Below are 19099 nucleotides of genomic sequence, written 5' to 3' on the forward strand. Positions count from 1 at the left end.
TTTTTTGGTCCAGCGCATACCGTGACAATTTGTCCACCACGCCCCCATGCGTCTCTATACAATAGTGACAGGGTTCGCACTCACCTTGAAAGTCCTTGAAAATCCTTGAATGTCAAAATAAAAATTCACGGCCTTAAAAGTCCTTGAAAATTGCAGACAGTGCTGGAAAGCCCTTGAATTCACTAAATTCACCCCATTTTTCAGTCTGTTTTTGTGTCTACCCCATTTTTCAGCCTCTTTTTGAAATAGAGTAAAATCGGGGGGAAGAGTTGATATGCCGGGTATACGATATAGCGCTTAGTGTGTTAAATTCACAAAATTCACCCCATTTTTTAGTTTCTTTTTGAAATACAGTAAAATCGGGGTGAATAGTTGGTTAGCCAGGTATAGGACATAGCGCTTGGTATGTTAAATTCACAAAATCCACCCCATTTTTTAGTTTCTTTTTGAAATACAGTAAAATCGAGGTGAATAGTTGGTTAGCCAGGTAGAGAACATAGCGCTTAGTATGTTAAATTTACAAAATTCACCCCATTTTTTAGTTTCTTTTTGAAATACAGTAAAATCGGGGTGAAGAGTTGGTATGCCGGGTATAGTACATAGCGCTTAGTATGTTAAATTTACAAAATTCACCCCATTTTTTAGTTTCCCCTTTGAAATACAGTAAAATCGGGGTGAAGAGTTGATATGCCGGGTATAGGATATAGCACTTAGTATGTTAAATTTACAAAATTCACCCCATTTTTTAGTTTCCCTTTAAAATACAGCAAAATCGGGGTGAAGAGCTGGTATGCCGGGTATAGGACAAAGCGCTTAGTATGTTAAATTTACAAAATTCACCCCATTTTTTAGTTTCTTTTTGAAATACAGTAAAATCGGGGTGAAGAGTTGATATGCCGGGTATAGGACATAGCGCTTAGTATGTTAAATTCACAAAATCCACCCCATTTTTTAGTTTCTCTTTGAAATACAGTAAAATCGGGGTGAAGAGTTGATATTCCAGGTATAGGACATAGCGCTTAGTATGTTAAATTCACAAAATTCACCCCATTTTTAGTTTCTCCTTTGAAATACAGTAAAAGCGGGGTGAAGAGTTGATATTCCGGGTATAGGATATAGCGCTTAGTATGTTAAATTCACAAAATTCACCCCATTTTTTAGTTTCTCTTTGAAATACGGTAAAATCGGGGTGAAGAGTTGATATGCCGGGTATAGGACATAGCGCTTAGTATGTTAAATTCACAAAATTCACCCCATTTTTCAGTTTCTCTTTGAAAAACAGTCAAATCGGGGTGAAGAGTTGATATTCCAGGTATAGGACATAGCGCTTAGTATGTTAAATTCACAAAATTCACCCCATTTTTAGTTTCTCCTTTGAAATACAGTAAAAGCGGGGTGAAGAGTTGATATTCCGGGTATAGGATATAGCGCTTAGTATGTTAAATTCACAAAATTCACTCCATTTTTTAGTTTCTCTTTGAAATACGGTAAAATCGGGGTGAAGAGTTGATATGCCGGGTATAGGACAAAGCGCTTAATATGTTAAATTTACAAAATTCACCCCATTTCTTAGTTTCCCTTTCAAATACAGTAAAATCGGGGTGAAGAGTTGATATGCCGGGTATAGGACAAAGCGCTTAATATGTTAAATTTACAAAATTCACCCCATTTTTTAGTTTCCCTTTGAAATACAGTAAAATCGGGGTGAAGAGCTGATATGCCGGGTATAGGATATAGCGCCTATTATGTTAAATTTACAAAATTCACCCCGTTTTTCAGTCCCTTGAGGAAACTTGGTTTGAGAAATCGAGAAGTTCGAGAAATTGGGCATTTCAAAGACGAGCGGGTACGAACATATTTTTTCTTTGTACCAACCTTCAGTATCGATTTGATTGAAAACGAGGCATGTCATCGGGAAGAGCATCCAAAAATTAGTAAATTTACCAAATTTGATGGTTATTGGTTTAAACACAAAGGCATGGTACACTTTTAAAATAAGAGGGCTTAGTATGGATTGGAGGACGCCTGTCCCTCCAATCCATACTAAGTGTACCATGCCTTTGGGTGTAAACCAATAACCGTCAAATTTGGTGAATTTACTAATTTTTGGATGGTCTTTCAGATGATTGAATGTTTGTACCGAAGAGAAAATATGCTCGTGCCCAGTCCTCTGCTCGTTTTTAAATGGCCAATTGAGGGTAAAATTGCAGTCTTTAAGTAAGGAAAGTAAGTAAGTAAGGCCATTCCAGGCGACAGAACTTTTAATGCACTTCTTTATAAATAGCAGCGAACCGTTGACATGAGAAAACGCGAAGTTGTCTCGGGGGGCAGGGTGACCCTGGGTGGAGGGTCACTCGCGTTGAAGGAAGCGTAACCCTGGGGGCGAGCCAACTCTTTTTTCCTTTAAACTCTTTGTCTCGCCTTCCCGAGACAACTTCTCGCGTGCCAAGTTTAACATAATTGCTAGAATATAGGTTTTCAAGGGCAAATTTATATTGTTAACATAAAATTTAACTCAGCAAAGGTAACAGTAGCGGAGTAAACGAAAGGAACTTAAAGGAAGGAGAAATGAGGATTTGAATATTTAAACGAGCTCCAAGTAATTATGCAAGATCGACTTTGACTCGGTCAGTAAGAACAACTCTTTTCATATAAACGCTCTGTAAAGATGGTTTGGTATGGAGGGTAACCCTCCTACCAGGGACAACTCTCCTTCATATAAACAGGGCCTAGCGCTGCTTGCAGTGTCTTATTCACAAATATTAGCTAAAAAATTCTCACTCTTTGACTCGTTATCCGAAAAACGTTGTTAATATTTGTCACACGATTGATTACAGTCATTTTTGCTGCACATTGGATTTCAAAGAAAGACATTATATCCCCATACGAGTGCATTGTTAAGCTAAGCAAGCAGGAATTAAGTCAGCTTGGGAACATGATAAAAATGCATGGAGTGTTCTTAAAAATTCCCAAGTACTTATACAACACAACAATACAGGAGGACAAGTTTTTATTTCTTTTATATAATGTTAAAGAAATTGTGCGCGCTACAACTTGTGACCAATCATAGAGTACGCAATTTGTCGATGATTTTACGTTGGTACTAAATTATAGTTGCACTGCGTTGTTAGGTATTACTTTCTCAAGCATCATATTTCCCACGATTTCAAGTCGAATTCTGTAAATGTTATCAGTGAACCAAGACAAAAACAGTACATAGGAACATTTGTTTAATGCTCCAGAAATGAGAATGTTGTCTAGCCTTAGATCATATACAGACTTGTCAAAACTACGGTACTTATTACAAATAGTCAGTAATCCTTGTCCGAATACGTAATACAAATAGTCACACTTCAACATCACTATCATTGTCATCATCTTCATCACTTTCAAACTCTTCGCCTGCATTCCAGAAATCGAGTACATTGACTTCCTGGACATTGTCAACCATGTAATTACTAACTTCTGGAGAAGGTGTGATAAACTTTTTAAACATATTACAAGCACCAAAAAGTCGCACACGCTCATCGTACAGTTGCTTTGTATGGATGGAATAAAGACCTTTGAGATTGTTAGAATCTTTAAATTCATGGTGACTTGCCAACGAAGAGAGTCGACCTTCAATTTCAAGACATTGGTTGAAATATGCAGTGATAGTGTTAGACATTTCAGCGTCTTGATATTTCATCTCCTCCCAACATCGCGAAATCAAGTTCTGCGCATCAACTGCTGACCTTTTAATGCACACAGGAACACCGTCTTCGTTTGGGATGTTGATGGAGTAGATGGCACTGCTGACGTCACTAACATCTTCCCATGAAAGAGGGGAAAATGAAGAGTAATCATGTTGCCGGAGGATGTCTACAGAAGAGTTAAATACTTTTAACTGCTTGCGCAGATTGGTATTCTCTTTGGTGACGCCCTTACACAAACGTTTCGCCTGGGCTTGGCCATCTATAACAGAAACAGTTATATAAAAAAGTTAAGTTATTAATTGATATGTGGGTTGAGTCCGTTCTTGGTTGTCGTCTTTGCTCTAAGGGGTCGCCAGTTTTTCCTGACCCTCAGCTGACACTAACCCTCCATATTCCAATTCAATCTCATGTACGTAAACTTAAAAACGAGCTTTCTTGCTACATGGGTAAACAAAGTCAATTAACATTTTTAAGTTTTACAAAGAAAAGTACACGTCAAGAGCGCGTAGTTCGATCTTTTTATACCTGTGTATTTCTTTTTTAGGGAAAGAAGAAACCATCTTCTTCTACCGGAAACCAGAATTAGATCCAGGGTCTGTTTTGCTCTTACAGCCTCACAAGTCACCAAACTGGACCTGTATTGTGGATCTGACGGAGACCAACGAGTTTGAATTTTGAACTGTTTTTCCATCTTCAGAAGACGTTCATGCAGACTGACGAGAGAACAACAAAATACACAACTTATTAAATACAGATGCATAGTATATTTTAGAAAATAGACTAGCATACAAATCCAGTTATTTAAAACAGTCAACAACATCAACGGATAAATTATGAAAAAGTGTATACCACGCGACCTTGCGACGAGGAGGAGGTAGCTTTTATAACCACAGGGTTCATAAAGGAGCTCAAGTTGCGAAAGGACGGAAGGGCTTTAGAAGGTTAGCAAATAAATGACATGAATGTTTGAATGAAATAGGAGGGTTATTGCATTTTAAAGAACGAACCTCTTCATCACTTCAATAAGGTGAAGTGACTGCGCTCCTGAAGAATCACTAGCCAACTGGTCCCTAAATCAAGTGAAAGTGACGTTATCAATGAGGTGTGTTTTACGTTTAAGGAAAAAAATAGATACTTGAGCACATTACAAAGCTTTGGCCTACCGTGACAGGTAGTACTTCTGCAGAAGAGTGAAGTACTGTATCACCCAACCATGAGGACCCAAATCAACTGAAACCATAAAAATGGATGCAATTAAAAGGAAAACAGCTGACTGGAAATCAAATTCAGCGAGCTAAAAGCTGGTAGCAAAATGATTACCACTGAGGGTCCATCAGAACTTTGTTTACTAATACATGTACATACCATCATCAGGTTTAGACTTTTTAAGGATGGCAGCCTCATCATTTTTCCATCCCTCGATCATGTCATCTCTAATAGGTACTAGAACAATAATATTTAAAGGTTCAATATCAGAAAAATGTTTAACTCTTAGAGCAATGAGCAGCTTAATGTGCTCTACATAATTATATAAAAGCTTCTTAATAATTATTATTTTTCGTCTTCTGTATGCGATACTGTAACAGTAAAGAATCATTTTCTAATGTAAAAACACACCAGGAGAGTTCTTTTTGATTTCTTCTAACTCCAGCTCAGCAGATTTTTTTAGTTCAATCACTCTCCTCCTCTGTTTCACCAACAACAGGACTTGAATTGAAGAAAAGATACAAAAATTAAATAACAGAAAAACAACAACAGTACTCTCCTTTTTAGCAAAAAGGGAGTAAAGATGTAGTTAAAGTGCATATATGAATGCCATTTTACTGTAAAATAATTACAACATTGTGTTTGGTAACATTAGTAGCATTCTCTAACTGAAATCAATGGATCTTGGCAAAGAAATAGATCATTTCATTTTAACCCATTAACATTTTGAGTCAATAGAACCATTTTGTTGTTTACAAGGTTTACTAACCGAGTCTCGACCTCTGTTTTTCACAAAGATAGAACAGAGCATCTGAAATAATATCTTCTCTGTGACTTGCAGACATTTCCTTTGTCATTTTCTTGAACTGCTTAAGGTAGGACCAAAGACGCTCCAGTACTTCCCCATCAAACATCCCCCAGCCTTCTAAGCGCCGTGGACTATACAACAACTACAGAGTATATAGATAACAAAACAATTAGTTATTGCTTATTTCAATTATAGAGGCAGCATGGCCTAGTGGTTACCTAGGCACTGGACACTGGACTTAATATCTGATGGTCTTTGGATCAAGTCCTCTCCCTGCCACTGGTTTGCCTCCAGCCAGATAGGATTCTGATGTTATGTTGTGTTTCATATCTGTTTTTGAAATGCATTTGATCATATCCACATGGAATTTACAAGTATAATTATTATTATTATTATCATCATTATTATTATTATTATTATTTATGTTATTTGTTTAGAGGGTGGTTTATAAGAAAATGTATGTAAGCAGATTAAAATTTTAATAGCACTCATAAACTTCATCATCACAGTCATCATACAAAGAAACTATTGTTAGAGAATGGCGGATTATTGGCCATTACCTTGATGTTATTGTTAAGGGATTAACCCTAAGAAATATATAGTTAATCATCAGGTCAATGAAATCACACTGCATATACAAGCTATTTTTAACTGCATTCTAATAACCTGGCATTTGGCACCATGTCCATAAACATGAAACTGTGGGCAGCCAAGTTCAACTTCATCTAAAAGGTCCCCAAATTTTTGCTTCTGCAAATTAAGAACATATTCACTGTAGTTAGTCCTATTACTTCTAAAAAACTACAGTAATGGAGGAAGAAATCATAACTAGCATTAATTAGCTGCCTGGCATTTCTGTTCATGGGTATATTTTTACAGTCCACAAAAGCCAATTTAAAACATACACCCTGTAAAGTATAAAACTACAAAGGGGGGAAACTGTGCTTACCTTGATGTGACTTTCAAAAAGGCAGCAAATGTCATACATGAAATGTATTGTTACTCCATTCCCCTTAGTTGCTACAAGGTCTTTCAATAAATAGACAGCATACCCTAACCTACAAAAATAATAGATGTTTTGGAACAATAAATAATTTGAAGCAGAAATGGGAAGAGTAGGCAGCTATTGCAATATTTTTAGTGAGCTTTTTTGTTGTGAAATACATGTAAGTAGTCGGTAGAACTCTGGCAGTCAACAAATTATTTCAAACCCACCTTTAATTGTCATTCTACATCATGGTGAAAGTATAATATTTCTGTGTCTGTTTCAAACCATCAAACATACATAGGGCAATACTTGCCTCTTATTATTACCTCTTATTATACGGCCAAACGAGAAACCGTTAACTCGTTTAATGTAAATGGTTCGTACTACTTGACATTTTGCTTGTGAACGGCAATGAGCTGAATTTTAATCTGCAAAAGTTTTTGCTCGTCCTTTTTACCTTTTTTTTCTCTCCAGGCTTGTTGTCACTTCCATAATATTTTAGTATTTTTAAAAGAAAGAAGTCATGCAATATTTTTGTATTTTACTTTACAACTTTTTTACCATAAAATGTAACCGGTCTAGATGCCCGTCTAGATGGGAAAATCTAGACTGCGGTCAATATCAATTGCAGCCAATCAAATTCGTGAATTCGGTAGTCCCCAGTCCTTGTGGGAAACGGTCATATAATAATGTCTGGTAAAGTGCACTCCAGTTTATTTTACTTTAATTTAGGTACTGAAAAATCAAAACAAGTGAAAACATTTTGAATAAAATCAATCTGATATAAAGGGATGGCAGTTAAATACCTTTCACCTCCTTTCAAATTCAAAAACTTCATGGGAAATCCATGTTTGCAGCTTATGCCAGAAATAGCTGTTTCATCCAAGGCATCAAACCTTCCTTTTGACAGGATTTCAGAACCAGCCTGGAAATCACTGCAGTCCTTAAACATGAGCACAAAATAAAAACTATAATACACTCAAATGTTAGTTACATTTAAATAAATATACAGTTATGAATATTTAATTATTGTAATGAATAACACTCCCTTACTGACATCAAGTTACAGCTTGAACTAACCAGCTTATACAATAAACTGCAATTTTGACAGCTACTATAATTACAGGAAGATGAAAAAAAAAACAGTAATGGCAATAACACAATGAAGGTGCTGTAAAAAAAAAATGATCAATTTTTAATGATTAATTTTATTGATCAAATTATTCATCCATTAATAATAAGATCAGTCAATAGCCACAACAAACATTATTTTAGAATGTAATGAATAATTCACAGAAATAAGAAAAAGAAGAGACAATTTAATGCAGAGATTAAAAAAGACACACCTTGTTAGGTTCATTTCTACTTGAAGGATAGGCAGCCATGAAGTTATCCACATTTTCTTGATTGTGAAAAAACATGATTTCACTGAGTGGGGGTCGATAACTTCCACCAGAAGACTTTTTTCTAGGCAGCCCAAAACAGGCATCCAGAGACAAGAATATTCTACCATTTTCCTGTTGACAATTATTGGACAATAAATTTGTAAAGTATAACATTACATTTTGTAGACAAAAGGATTTAAGGTGTTGTAATTATACAACCTGCATAACAAGGTCATAAATTATCTAAACAGGTCTTTGTTATTTATAAATTGTTATTTGTCCTTTTTTGTGAACACTAATAAAATTGATAGTGGGTAATAATTATATATATATGAAACAAACAGCAACTATATATGTGTGTGGAAGCACTTCACCTAAACATCTGATAATATAGCATATTTGCAAGAGTGTTAACCTTTAAATTTTGTGCATTTGCAAACTACTGGAATTGTTAGACTGAATATATATTACAAACCAAATGAACAGAGAACTAAAAATGCACAACAACATAACATTTAATCTCTATATTGAAAACTACTTTAATTAATCTGAATTTAGTTCTTTGAAAATGGCAGCAGAGGTTTTCAAAGTTTTACCTTGGGACAAGCAGGACAAACTGGACGCCTGAGTGGGCAAACCTCATTTTCAGTAAAACACTGGAGAGCCTTTACATGATACCTGTTGTAAAGAGACATACCTTTAATGTGCACAGTGTTTACACTAATAAGCATTTTAAACTAATAAAAGCATCTATCGAGTTCAAATTACCAAACCATATGGTATTTTTTGAACCAGCATTAATGACAATAGATAATTATTTGTTGCACTATCGTGGCCTAAGAATTAAATCAGATATTTGAGTAATGTCTTCTTTCACTTGTAGTCTTATATTTTCTGGAAAATACTTTTAATTATATGTAAAACTCAATCAAAAGGGATATTGGTTGTTTTTATTCCTTTTCACAAAACAAAGTAACAAGAATTATCTTTGTATTAAATAATAATTTTTTAACATAACCACTTAAATAAAAACTCTGCAAATCAGTTTGAGTCTGGAAGTTTAGAACTTGCAGAAGGAATTGGATTCTAAAAAAAAAAATTGAAGAACACCGGGTGTCACCAAATGCACTGAATACAGGAGCTCACCTCAAGAGACTTTGCATGGTTTTACAACCCTAAACTGTGTTGATCACAAGGTATTCCTAACTTTTAACTTGACCAAATTTCTATGGTCTTCATTACCATCTACCGAGGTATCAGTTGATGCTTTGTGTCAAATTTATAACACTTTATTCAGTTCTCTTTGTTTTAAACTGGTTATCTGCATATATCACCATAAATTACCATACATAGAAACAAAGGATAATAAAATTTAAACTAAGGATAAAGTTGATCCAAAACATTTAACTACAATCTAAGTTACTCATTAAAACACTTCTAAAGGTCTTATACACATAAAACTGGGATGCTGCAAGATAACTGTTTGCTGGAAGTCCTAAATTCACAAACATTAATTGTTAAGCCACCTGAATTCCTCAAAGCTGTCAATAAATTGGTCATATATCTTCCTTTTCTGCAATTAAAACAATAAATAACAAATATAACAATTTGCTACATCTGTTCTATTGTAAATCTATCACGAATGCTATTCTCTGATTGGCTGCCCTACCCTTTATCTATTCTGTGATAGATAGTGAGTAGTAATCAGTTTGAGTCTGGAAGTTTAGAACTTGCAGAAGGAACTGGATTCTATTCTGCAGTATACAGTACTGTACACTCACCATTATCATAGCATTGTGTAGTTTGCAATATTTCATTTGGTGGTATTTTTTGTCTTCCAAATATTTGTTAGCTGGGAAAGTTCTCATAAGCGGACATCTAGGCTACACCTCTGGTGGTGGCCGCTTATGAGAACAGTTCTTGTAAGGTGGCCAGCTCCAGTTACAGACACTTTTAACGTGTCCCGAGGGTGTACATGTGTGAGAGCTTCAACTGTATTTTCATTTGTTTAGTTTCAGTATCTATGAAGGAGATCATGATATAGTTTTGGCTAGGTCATGAAGATTTATACTAAAGCAATAATATATTATGATCTCATGATTTCTATATTATTTGTGTGATGGTTTATTTGGTTTTGCCCTCAATAATTCAGGGTCGGCCAGCGGGGGATAGTGGTATACCAGTATACCCGAAAAAGATCTGCCAAAATACCCCAAAACACCCAAGATTTCTCCCAATATACCTAAAATTAATCAAAGCGTTATATAGTCTACTATATACCCGAAATTAGTAGTATACCCATCTTTCAGCTGAAATATACCATATACCCGAATTAAAAAAGCCCCTTAATACCATATACCCAAAAACCCTGGCCGACCCTGATAACTATCACACGATGGAGTCGTTTACAGCTAAACCTATAACGAACCTTTATGAGAGGGTGGGAGTAGAAGTCTAAGGCCTTCACAAGATCAAAAATGGAAACTTGGCATTCCATCGCAAGTGCCAGGGTAAATTCCATCAGACTTGTGGTGAATGCCAAGGTTGGTTCCACTGGCGTAGCAGGCCACAAACCTTGAAACAGAAAACTCTCTGCCACACTAAAACAAGTGCAACAGAGAATCTTCAATAGATGCTGACCACCTTCAGAAAAAAATATTCAACAAGGAAGAACATTGCTGACTTTATACCGATATTTTAATAGCCTTAGAATTAAGCTCACCAAAACAACATAAATGTTTACAATATATTAAATAACTGCAAAAAGTGAATACCAAGACTACATTAACATGAACAACAATCATGGTTTGGTCTTTAGGGATAGCTTTACCTCTTTCATCTATAACCGTTATTTCCCTTGTGTAGGAAAATGAGCAAGAATGATAGGGATTACTCAATGTCCTGTCAGGAACAGTGTGCAATTTCCAAACACCGTCCTGAAAAATTCAGTATAAAAAAAAGACAAGCTTAATAAATTTCTTAAACCCGGGTTACTCTTCTGGGCAAAAAACAAAATTGATAATTATAAAGGTCATGCATACCTGTATTATTTCTGGGTGATGAAAATGATGTTTGGTCTGATGCAGGTGATTACAGCAATCAAGGCAGAAGTATGCCGTAAAGCTACAATCCCTGCATCGACTTTCCACCGTTTTACCACAATTACATTGATGGGGCACGAAACCTTCCATTTCAAAAGAGAACTTCAGCAATGTGGATCGCAAGGATTCCCAGTTTTTGTGGAGCCTTTCCTTGCGCATTTTGTAGGAGCTGGTGGAGGAAGTGGGCACCACATCATCGTCGGAATCTGGCGGGTCACCATCACACAAAGCGCACGGATCTTCCTCTTCTTCACCTTGTTGCACATCTTCCACACTACGATGTTGCTCTTTTTCCAGAGGCAGAGTAGAAGGAAGTTGGACGGTGGATTTTCGGGTTTTATTTGATCTGTCTAATACTTTAAAGGAGGAAAATCCTTTCCTCTTACCCGGCCCAAAAAACATTCTCATCAAAATCCAATATGGCGTATCTTATGGGCAATTTAGTTACTCATTCACCCCTCCCCCAGGTCTAGATTTGTCAATAGGTCTATCCCGATTACAACGCATTAATTGACTGGTTACAACGTCATTACAAGTCCAGTAGTTACTGGGTTACAACGTGAGGAACGGCTCCTTTCTCACTCAATTGAAAGACTCGCGTCACTCTTATGAAATGGTTGAACGGAATACAGACTTCGAGTAGTCTCTTATTTTTCCTAAAGATAGTGAGGTCACGCGTATCCTGTGAGCATGGTGAATCCGCGAGACGCGAGACTCGTATCTCGCGTCTTCGCCGCTCCACGCTCTCAGAGTTGGGCAAAAACAAGACACGTTATTTCCGGTGCGATACAAGAGGTTCAATGGTTATCTCGATTATCTAAACACATTTATTTACGTGGTAAAGATTTGTTTTTAAATCTATGAACTGATGCTAGTCCTATTTGGAACGTAATGTATTTGAAATAAAAAAGAATACTAAGTAAAACAAAAGTTGTCTGCAACACGAAGTATGCCTTCGCATTAAGACTGGGAATCCTAATGTTTATAGAATGTTCCCAAAAACCTTCTGATAATCTGCCCGCATCCACCCCTCACCCCGCCCCTCGCCACTGAACCGTACTGTTTTCACTCAGCAGCTGGTCAGCGGTCACGTTTACGAGGTAAACAAACCGATCGATTCTTGATCACCGTCCTTGTCGATCGGAATATCAAAATACCAGCGTGATAATGCCGCAAAGATGAAGCAGTTATGTTATTTAATTCGCACTTCACATTCGAGTCGAAGCTTGGGTGGCACAGGTTATTTCTTGCGGTGGAATCGACGAGGGGAATTCAGAAAGTTGTAGTGTTTGTATTGTTGGAATAAATGGTCGCATGGGGATGGTAAGTTTAGCGAACAATTTCAAATTTTGCCGCTTGAATTGAAAGTAAAGTTCATTTGAATTGCTTTCTTATATATTTCTGACGGTTTTAGATTTACCTGCTTGATTTATATCGGTTACGCTTCATGTTGACAAGTCCCTCAAAATGGCGGCCAAACTTGGAGATTGCCGAAAATTAGGTTAGTTCACGGAGTTATAAAGTTCTCGTAAAGGTCGGGCCACAAAGTTTTTTTCTGTAGTTATCTTTTCTATGGCACCTACTTCCTAGCTATGTTAGTTGGATCAGTAAAGAACGCCTCACTTTTTCAAAAATTAACCTTGAATTTGATCGGTTTTGGCGTGTTTGATTTAGGCGAACCGATAAGGTGTCATTCAAGTCTTCCTGTTTCCTTGATTGACACGTGATGTTTACGAAAGTCGCCTCGATAGATAAGATAGAGTTAATATACATGGCTGTGGTATTTGTTTTTTGCTGAATTCCGTAGTTTTTTGTAAATTGTCCTCCAAAGTTGTATGAAATTAAAGTCTTGAAAAGTGTCACGACAAGCCTTCGCTCGAGTGAAATTTAATTTCCGTAAAACTCTGAAAAATAAAGAAATCCGATCAAACTGATTGTGGTTTTAGTATAGGTACATGAATGTCTTACAACACACGAGAAACGAGCGAAATCCGTGTCTCAAGCAAAATCGACCGGACCGCTCTTACAGAGACACTCTCTTAAAGGTTATGAATATTTACCTAGTGGCTCATCCACAGCAAGTACTTATTTTCAAACTTAGGAAACTGCAAAGATGGACATTTTGGTGGGCATTTCAAATGCTGCAATATTTTTGTAGTTCAGCAGCTCATCAGCATAGCAGTCTGCTTAGTAAGTTACTATAAAAAATATAAAGACATATTACCTGTTAGGGCAAGTTTGATTCAGACGAATGCAACCTTCATTACTATTTTTACACAGGCTGATTGACAAGAAATTCTCTGGATAGAGTAGGATAAAAACATATTTGAACAAAGTAACTGCAAACCATTGACATTAGAGAATCTCTGCCTGCCAAATTTGAACCAGTATCTCTCTTACAGTGGTAGCATTCGTTCTCTGCTACTTTTCAAGTGGAAGCCCTTGGTCATTTCTTTTGTAATTGACGATGTTCCTAGTAACTTCTGGTTAGGACCAGAGGAAGAAAAGGAAAATCTGTCTAAAAGGAAGTTTAAGGGAAAAAATTATGTGGTGCCTTTACTGCATTTTTTCAAAACCTAAACTATATACTAAACCACTGAGTTAATCAATCAAATAAAAATTACAGATTTATGCTAACCTTTCTTCCACAAAACTCCCAAATACTATTCCAGAAGCTCTTTCTAAGGGAATACTTGGGTATCTAAATTTTTTTCTCAGAGCGTCCAGAAACACCCCACATTTCCTTTGAAGTTTAACTTTTCCTCCATCAGAGAGAAGCTTCAGCTTTAAAGTATGACATTGTTTAACAACTCCTAAGAGCTGTAAATAAAACAAAGTGAAAAAACTAGGGTCTCAAATTATTTCTTCCATACAGATGCTCAGCTTATGGTAAGTACAAGCAATTGTTTGCTCCCTCAATTCCTGTTTCTCTTACAGAAGTCAAGATTACTTTCCCGAAGGAAAAAAATACCTAAACGTATAAACAAAACCTAAAAACCAGTACTTGCAGATTTCCTAAATTTTAAGACAAGTGTAGAAACTAGCTCCTTGATCTCTTCCAAACACTGACATTAACTTTCTGTCAATAATATCTGAAAACACGCGGCCGTCCTCACATTTATGCGCACAGGGTGGTAACGCATTCACTTTGGTTTTATCTTATTTTCTCCTTTTTTCTCCGGTCCTAATTATAAAAGGAATAGATTTATCGAGGCCAATGGGATGAAATTAGGAATGGGGTGTATCCAGTGTCTGTGTTTCCACTGTAAACACACAAAATAATATTGTTTACGACACTCAAAAACAGACTACAGACTTCAGACTTTCTTAAACGTAAAGAACCTTACTTAAATTGGCTCTCATTTTGACTGAAAATACTACTTGCTTGCAAGTTAACAGGTCAGCCTTTCTCAAACGTAAAGAACCTTACTTAAATTGGTTCTCATTTTAACTTAAAAAATTACTTGCTTGCAAGTTAACAGTATAAATGGTAGCCACGAAGAGTGACTGTATAACGTTCTCATGCATGTAAGCCTTTTCAATAATTCGGAATGTAAAACCTTTTTCTTGAAATCATTAAAATCATCAAAAAGCCACAATATTTGCTTCGCTTTGGATTTCCTCTCTTATCTTAGCATCCTTTCAAAATTTAATGAACGCTAGCTAATGTAAAGTAGCTATTACTAATATTTAAAGTTCCACCGTGGTTAAAAGTCGAGTAGGAAGAAAATTTCTGCACACCGTTTGGTATCTCGATTCTCGTTCAACTTTCCACAATACTGGATAGTCCTTCCCCGACTGGCGTACCGCAAAAGAAGCAAACTGAAAAATGTCTTATTTCATTGTGAACAGTCTTTTCAGTTTTGTGTTCTCATTTTTTTTTCGGGCTAATTGACAAAGTGATTTTAAACGCCGAGAAACTAATACAAGGTGGTCCAGACTCGCGCCAGTTATTCCAGAAACACGGCAAGAGTTAAATGCGAACAACAAAGCGACAGCGATGTAAACAGCGAAGTAAAAATACAACTACACACCATGGTATTTACATATGTCGCATGAAAGAATTCAACATAACTACAAATTTACATATGTATAGAACTGATTTGAACTGACTGGTGGTGACTTTTCATGAGATAAACTTCAATCTTGTTCTACAAAGGCAAAGGAAATATCGCACTTGCTCCGCGAACCAAGGGCGTAAAAATTCTGCATCATGCGTACTAAAGGCACCCGCGGTCGAGTGTCGATCGATACCAGCGATCGACACTCGACCGACATATCGATCGTGTGTGGTTGACACTTGGTCGACCTGTCGATCGACACTCGGTCGATATATCGGTCGATAGTCGGTGAATAGAATCCTACTTTTCGCAGACACTCCATCGAGTGTCGGTCGATACTAGCGGCGATCACTCGGTCGACATATCGATCGCTACCTAATGGTCGGCTGTCGGCAGCATGTCGGTCGTCTGTCGGCAGCATGTCGGTCGTGTGGCGATGGTGTATCGGTGTAGCAAGTCATTTTCAGTCTCAGCAGTATACCTCCTCAAACGGCAGCTATCTTGTCTAATACGCCGTCAGCTAGTTAGTGCTAGGTGGAGTAAGCTATTTCGTAGATTTCGTGCAAGAGCAAAAGTTACTTTGAACAGGGTGGTGCAGGGTTATTCGAGACGCCTGATTTGACGGGGAAAAAGCTCGTGATTCGTGAAAAGAGTTCAATTTTAGTTGTGATTCGCGAATTAATAGCCTCACCTGGGGCCCGTTTCTCGAAACTCCCGAAACTTTCTGGGTCTATTTCGGGTGCTGTAATTTCCTACGTATCTCAAAGACGAAGACGTTTCTAGGAGTGAAATTTTGTAACAAGTTTGCCCTTTCATATCTTAAAATCATAGTCAAAGGCCAACTTTCTAGAATAAGCGGATCGCAGTTTTTGAAATGGCTTTTCGGACCCGGAAAGTTTACGGAACTTTCGAGAAAGATCCGTGAACTTCTTGTTTTGCGGACTGTGATTTGTGAATCATGAGTAAATTTTCGTGAAAACTGAGAATCTAATAGTAACTCATGATCAATAATCTGTTTTTATATAAGTACTGAGACTTATTCACGAAATGAGAGTGATAAAAATAATCGTTCATTTTAAAGTCTCAGCGAATAAGCGACGCGAACGATGAAATTTCAGAGTAGAACATGGTTCGCGGCGTCTGATTGGAGGGACGATGATTAGTGATCGCACGTACGGGGAAACTACGTCATTCTCGGCGCGAAAACTGGCAAGCTGCGTTCAGTTTCAATTCAAGCCGGAAAGATTTGTGGATGCCGTTTCGGTTGAAAATTTCATCGCAGAACAAGACACAAAGAGATGTAAAACTTTTGCACAGAAAAAACTTTGGGTTTAGCAACCAAGTTCGTGTGGTAAATTGACCATGTTACAAGAATTCGAGAGCTGACGTTTTGAGCGTTTACCTTAGCCTTCGTCAGAACGAATTAGGGAATTATGGGTTGTTATCGGTATCTATACTGAACGAAACAAAGAATGATATATGTATTAATTGATTGCCAAGTTTTGAGCGACGACTATATTTATAAAGAAGAATAACTTCTATAGCTTTATTCAGCCGAGCTGTCATTCAAGGTTGAAGTTTTTTCATTACATTAACACAGTTAACTGATCGGTGATCAAAGCTCGCACTAGAGGAATCTCGCTCAGCTACCGCCGAATGGTTGAGACTGAAGCCTTCAGTGGATGTCAGTGATGATTTGAACTGGACTTTACAAAGGACAAGTTGGATAAGTCCTGTTAGACATACATCCTGGACAAATTAAGTATGTATGTATGCATTATCATAATTATCCTGGATAGATCTCCTAAAATTTTAACTGATATACTAAGCGATTAAGGGAAGTTCAGCTCATTTAAAAATTGATTGAAAACTTTATCTATGTTTCTATCATTTCCTCAGAACGGCTTTTTTTCTCAAAAGAGGGGTGTTGGTCGTTGGGTGGGGGGGGGGGTTAATTAGCAGCTCCTAGATCCTTAGTTTATCTTTATCAATTAAACGCATCAAGAGTTTTTTTGTTATTTTCCGGTGTAAAAGCTTTCTTTAGGAAAGAAAGGAAGAAGTCTGTCCTCTTCCTTGAATCGTTTGGACTGCGCCCTGTACTCTGATGGGGCAGCTCGGCAACGTAGCTCGATGTCTCTGACCGACGGCTTTCCACAACGATCCCTCTCCGTCTCCGAAGAGATAAAAACTTTCAGACGCACTTGAAAACATGGAGCCGGCATTTTTACTAGCGGTTTTTGAGGAATATGAAAAGTAATCGGAGGGTTATGAAGTCGATCAGCCCATTTCTGGCTTACTGGTGTGTCTCCGATTTTCCATCGAGGTCTTGTCCATCTTCCTGGTGATCTCTTTCGCTGTCTTCGTCGGAATCGCTTTTCCTTCCTCACTATAGGAGTGTTCCTCCTCGTCAACTTCCACTGGTTCCTCCACACCGTTGTCCTCGCCACCTTCACTCTCCTCCGACGAGCTGTCTGTTTCACATGTTTTTCTAGTTACACTTTTACGTTTCTCAATTTCTCCTAGAAGAAGAAATAATAATTCTAATAGTTATCTCGTCGTTTGCTTCCAACAGTCATTTCTTTTTTGTTTGTTTGTTTGTTCGCTTCCTTGTTTTTCATTTTGACATACTAGGGAGAAGTTAACGTTGTATCTGAAATAAGTTTGCCTGCAAAGACAGAACCTTAACCGAGGGGACTACAAATTTGCAGAACCCGATTACCCGATTATACAATGGGCTAACAAAAGCGACTTGATTCGCTTTAACGAAGGGCAAACGTTCGAAACGTCAGCTCTCGAATTCTTGTACGGTGATCAGTTTACCATGTTAACTTAGTTGATAGATCCAAATTTCTGTGTCTCACTTGCCCACCGACGCAGCACCACAGTTTCTTTAGAAACTATAAGCCCCCCCCCCCCCATCCATTTGAAATACTTATGCCAGTCTACTCAGAACTTGACTAGACCAGATGGCTAGAAATGAACGACCTGTTCTAAATATATACATACGCAGACACTTGACACTTACCCTCTAAAGCGTCGATGGGGCGCTTCTATTTTTTTATCATCTCCAGGTGTTCATCTTCCCTTTCCTGGAATAAAGCCTCGTATTTTTTCCTTTGTTCCATAGCCGCGGCTAATTCCTCCTGGACCTCTTCGTATTTCTTCTGCCACGGGGTCTTTTTACCGCTGTAAAAATGTAGCCACGAAAAAGTTGTCGGCAAAATAAATTCTTCGTGACTGAAGTGAGTATTGTAGATGCCAAATAAGTGAAAAGACCTTACCTATCCTTTTTTATCCCTTTCTTTGCTGGAGGCTGTGAAGCTGATGATCCGTCTTTCTGACCAAGAGACCCCTCGTCCGAGTTTCTTATTTCTTCAACTACTCAGGTTAATTAAGGCCTGGGTCACCCTGCCTTTAACCCATATTTTCACAAAATTGAGAATAACTTAGCAAATTTGCGAGGGATTTTTCTCATACTTGGCAGAAATGTGTATCACTACCATCTCTCTCGGACTGAATTGTGGCAACGTAATATGATACTCTCAACAGCCAAAAACAGTTAATTTAGGCGCCAAATTCGTCGGTTGCTTTCTTGAGCAAATTCCCACCACTAAACACAGGGCAAATCAAAATGCAGTTATCGCTATGAATATTTGAGACGTTTTTCATTGTTTTCCCACTTGGAATGGCTGCCAAAAAAAAGAGAGATGTGCTAGGCAGATTAAATCAAGTTTTGTCTCTGCGAAGCTGCTTCCTCTATCATGGTTTTCGCCTGAAAACATCTTAGCCTTTACCCGGTTCCAACCGCTATCAACGAAAGTAATCCCACAGGTTCCTATTTGCAGCGTTCGAGGG

The 19099-nt window shown here is 37.5% G+C and overlaps 2 protein-coding genes across 6 annotated transcripts in view; both read right to left on the minus strand.

Annotated features, from left to right (window-relative positions):
• Window positions 1–2993: 2993 nt before the first annotated feature.
• LOC149048736 (uncharacterized) lies at window positions 2994–11777 on the minus strand. Of its 5 annotated transcripts, none has more exons than XM_089202117.1 (16): window positions 11124–11777; window positions 10913–11018; window positions 10511–10725; window positions 9609–9655; window positions 8679–8760; window positions 8044–8214; window positions 7504–7640; window positions 6659–6767; window positions 6376–6459; window positions 5671–5851; window positions 5313–5402; window positions 5061–5138; window positions 4859–4925; window positions 4703–4765; window positions 4221–4408; window positions 2994–3954 (listed from the first exon to the last, which is right to left on the minus strand). In XM_089202117.1, the coding sequence occupies exons 1-16, from the start codon at window positions 11589–11591 to the stop codon at window positions 3347–3349; spliced, it is 2694 nt and encodes an 897-aa protein (XP_089058243.1). In that variant the 5' UTR covers window positions 11592–11777; the 3' UTR covers window positions 2994–3346. The 5 variants fall into 5 exon arrangements, with proteins under 5 accessions (XP_089058243.1, XP_089058245.1, XP_089058244.1 ...); XM_089202119.1 differs by having other exon boundaries at window positions 10511–10682; window positions 11124–11751; XM_089202118.1 differs by lacking the exon at window positions 4703–4765.
• Window positions 11778–17259: 5482 nt separating this feature from the next.
• Window positions 17260–19099, minus strand: part of LOC149048737 (uncharacterized) — a 9137-nt gene continuing 7297 nt past the window's right edge. The window contains exons 2-3 of the mRNA XM_089199537.1: window positions 17542–17763; window positions 17260–17444 (exon numbers count right to left, since the gene is read on the minus strand). Of these exons, the coding sequence (XP_089055663.1) occupies window positions 17260–17444; window positions 17542–17763 (407 nt within the window). The remainder of the gene's footprint in view (window positions 17445–17541; window positions 17764–19099) is intronic.

The sequence above is a fragment of the Pocillopora damicornis genome, chromosome 3, assembly GCF_964200805.1.
Source record: "Pocillopora damicornis chromosome 3, jaPocDami1.2, whole genome shotgun sequence".
NCBI lineage: Eukaryota > Metazoa > Cnidaria > Anthozoa > Scleractinia > Pocilloporidae > Pocillopora > Pocillopora damicornis.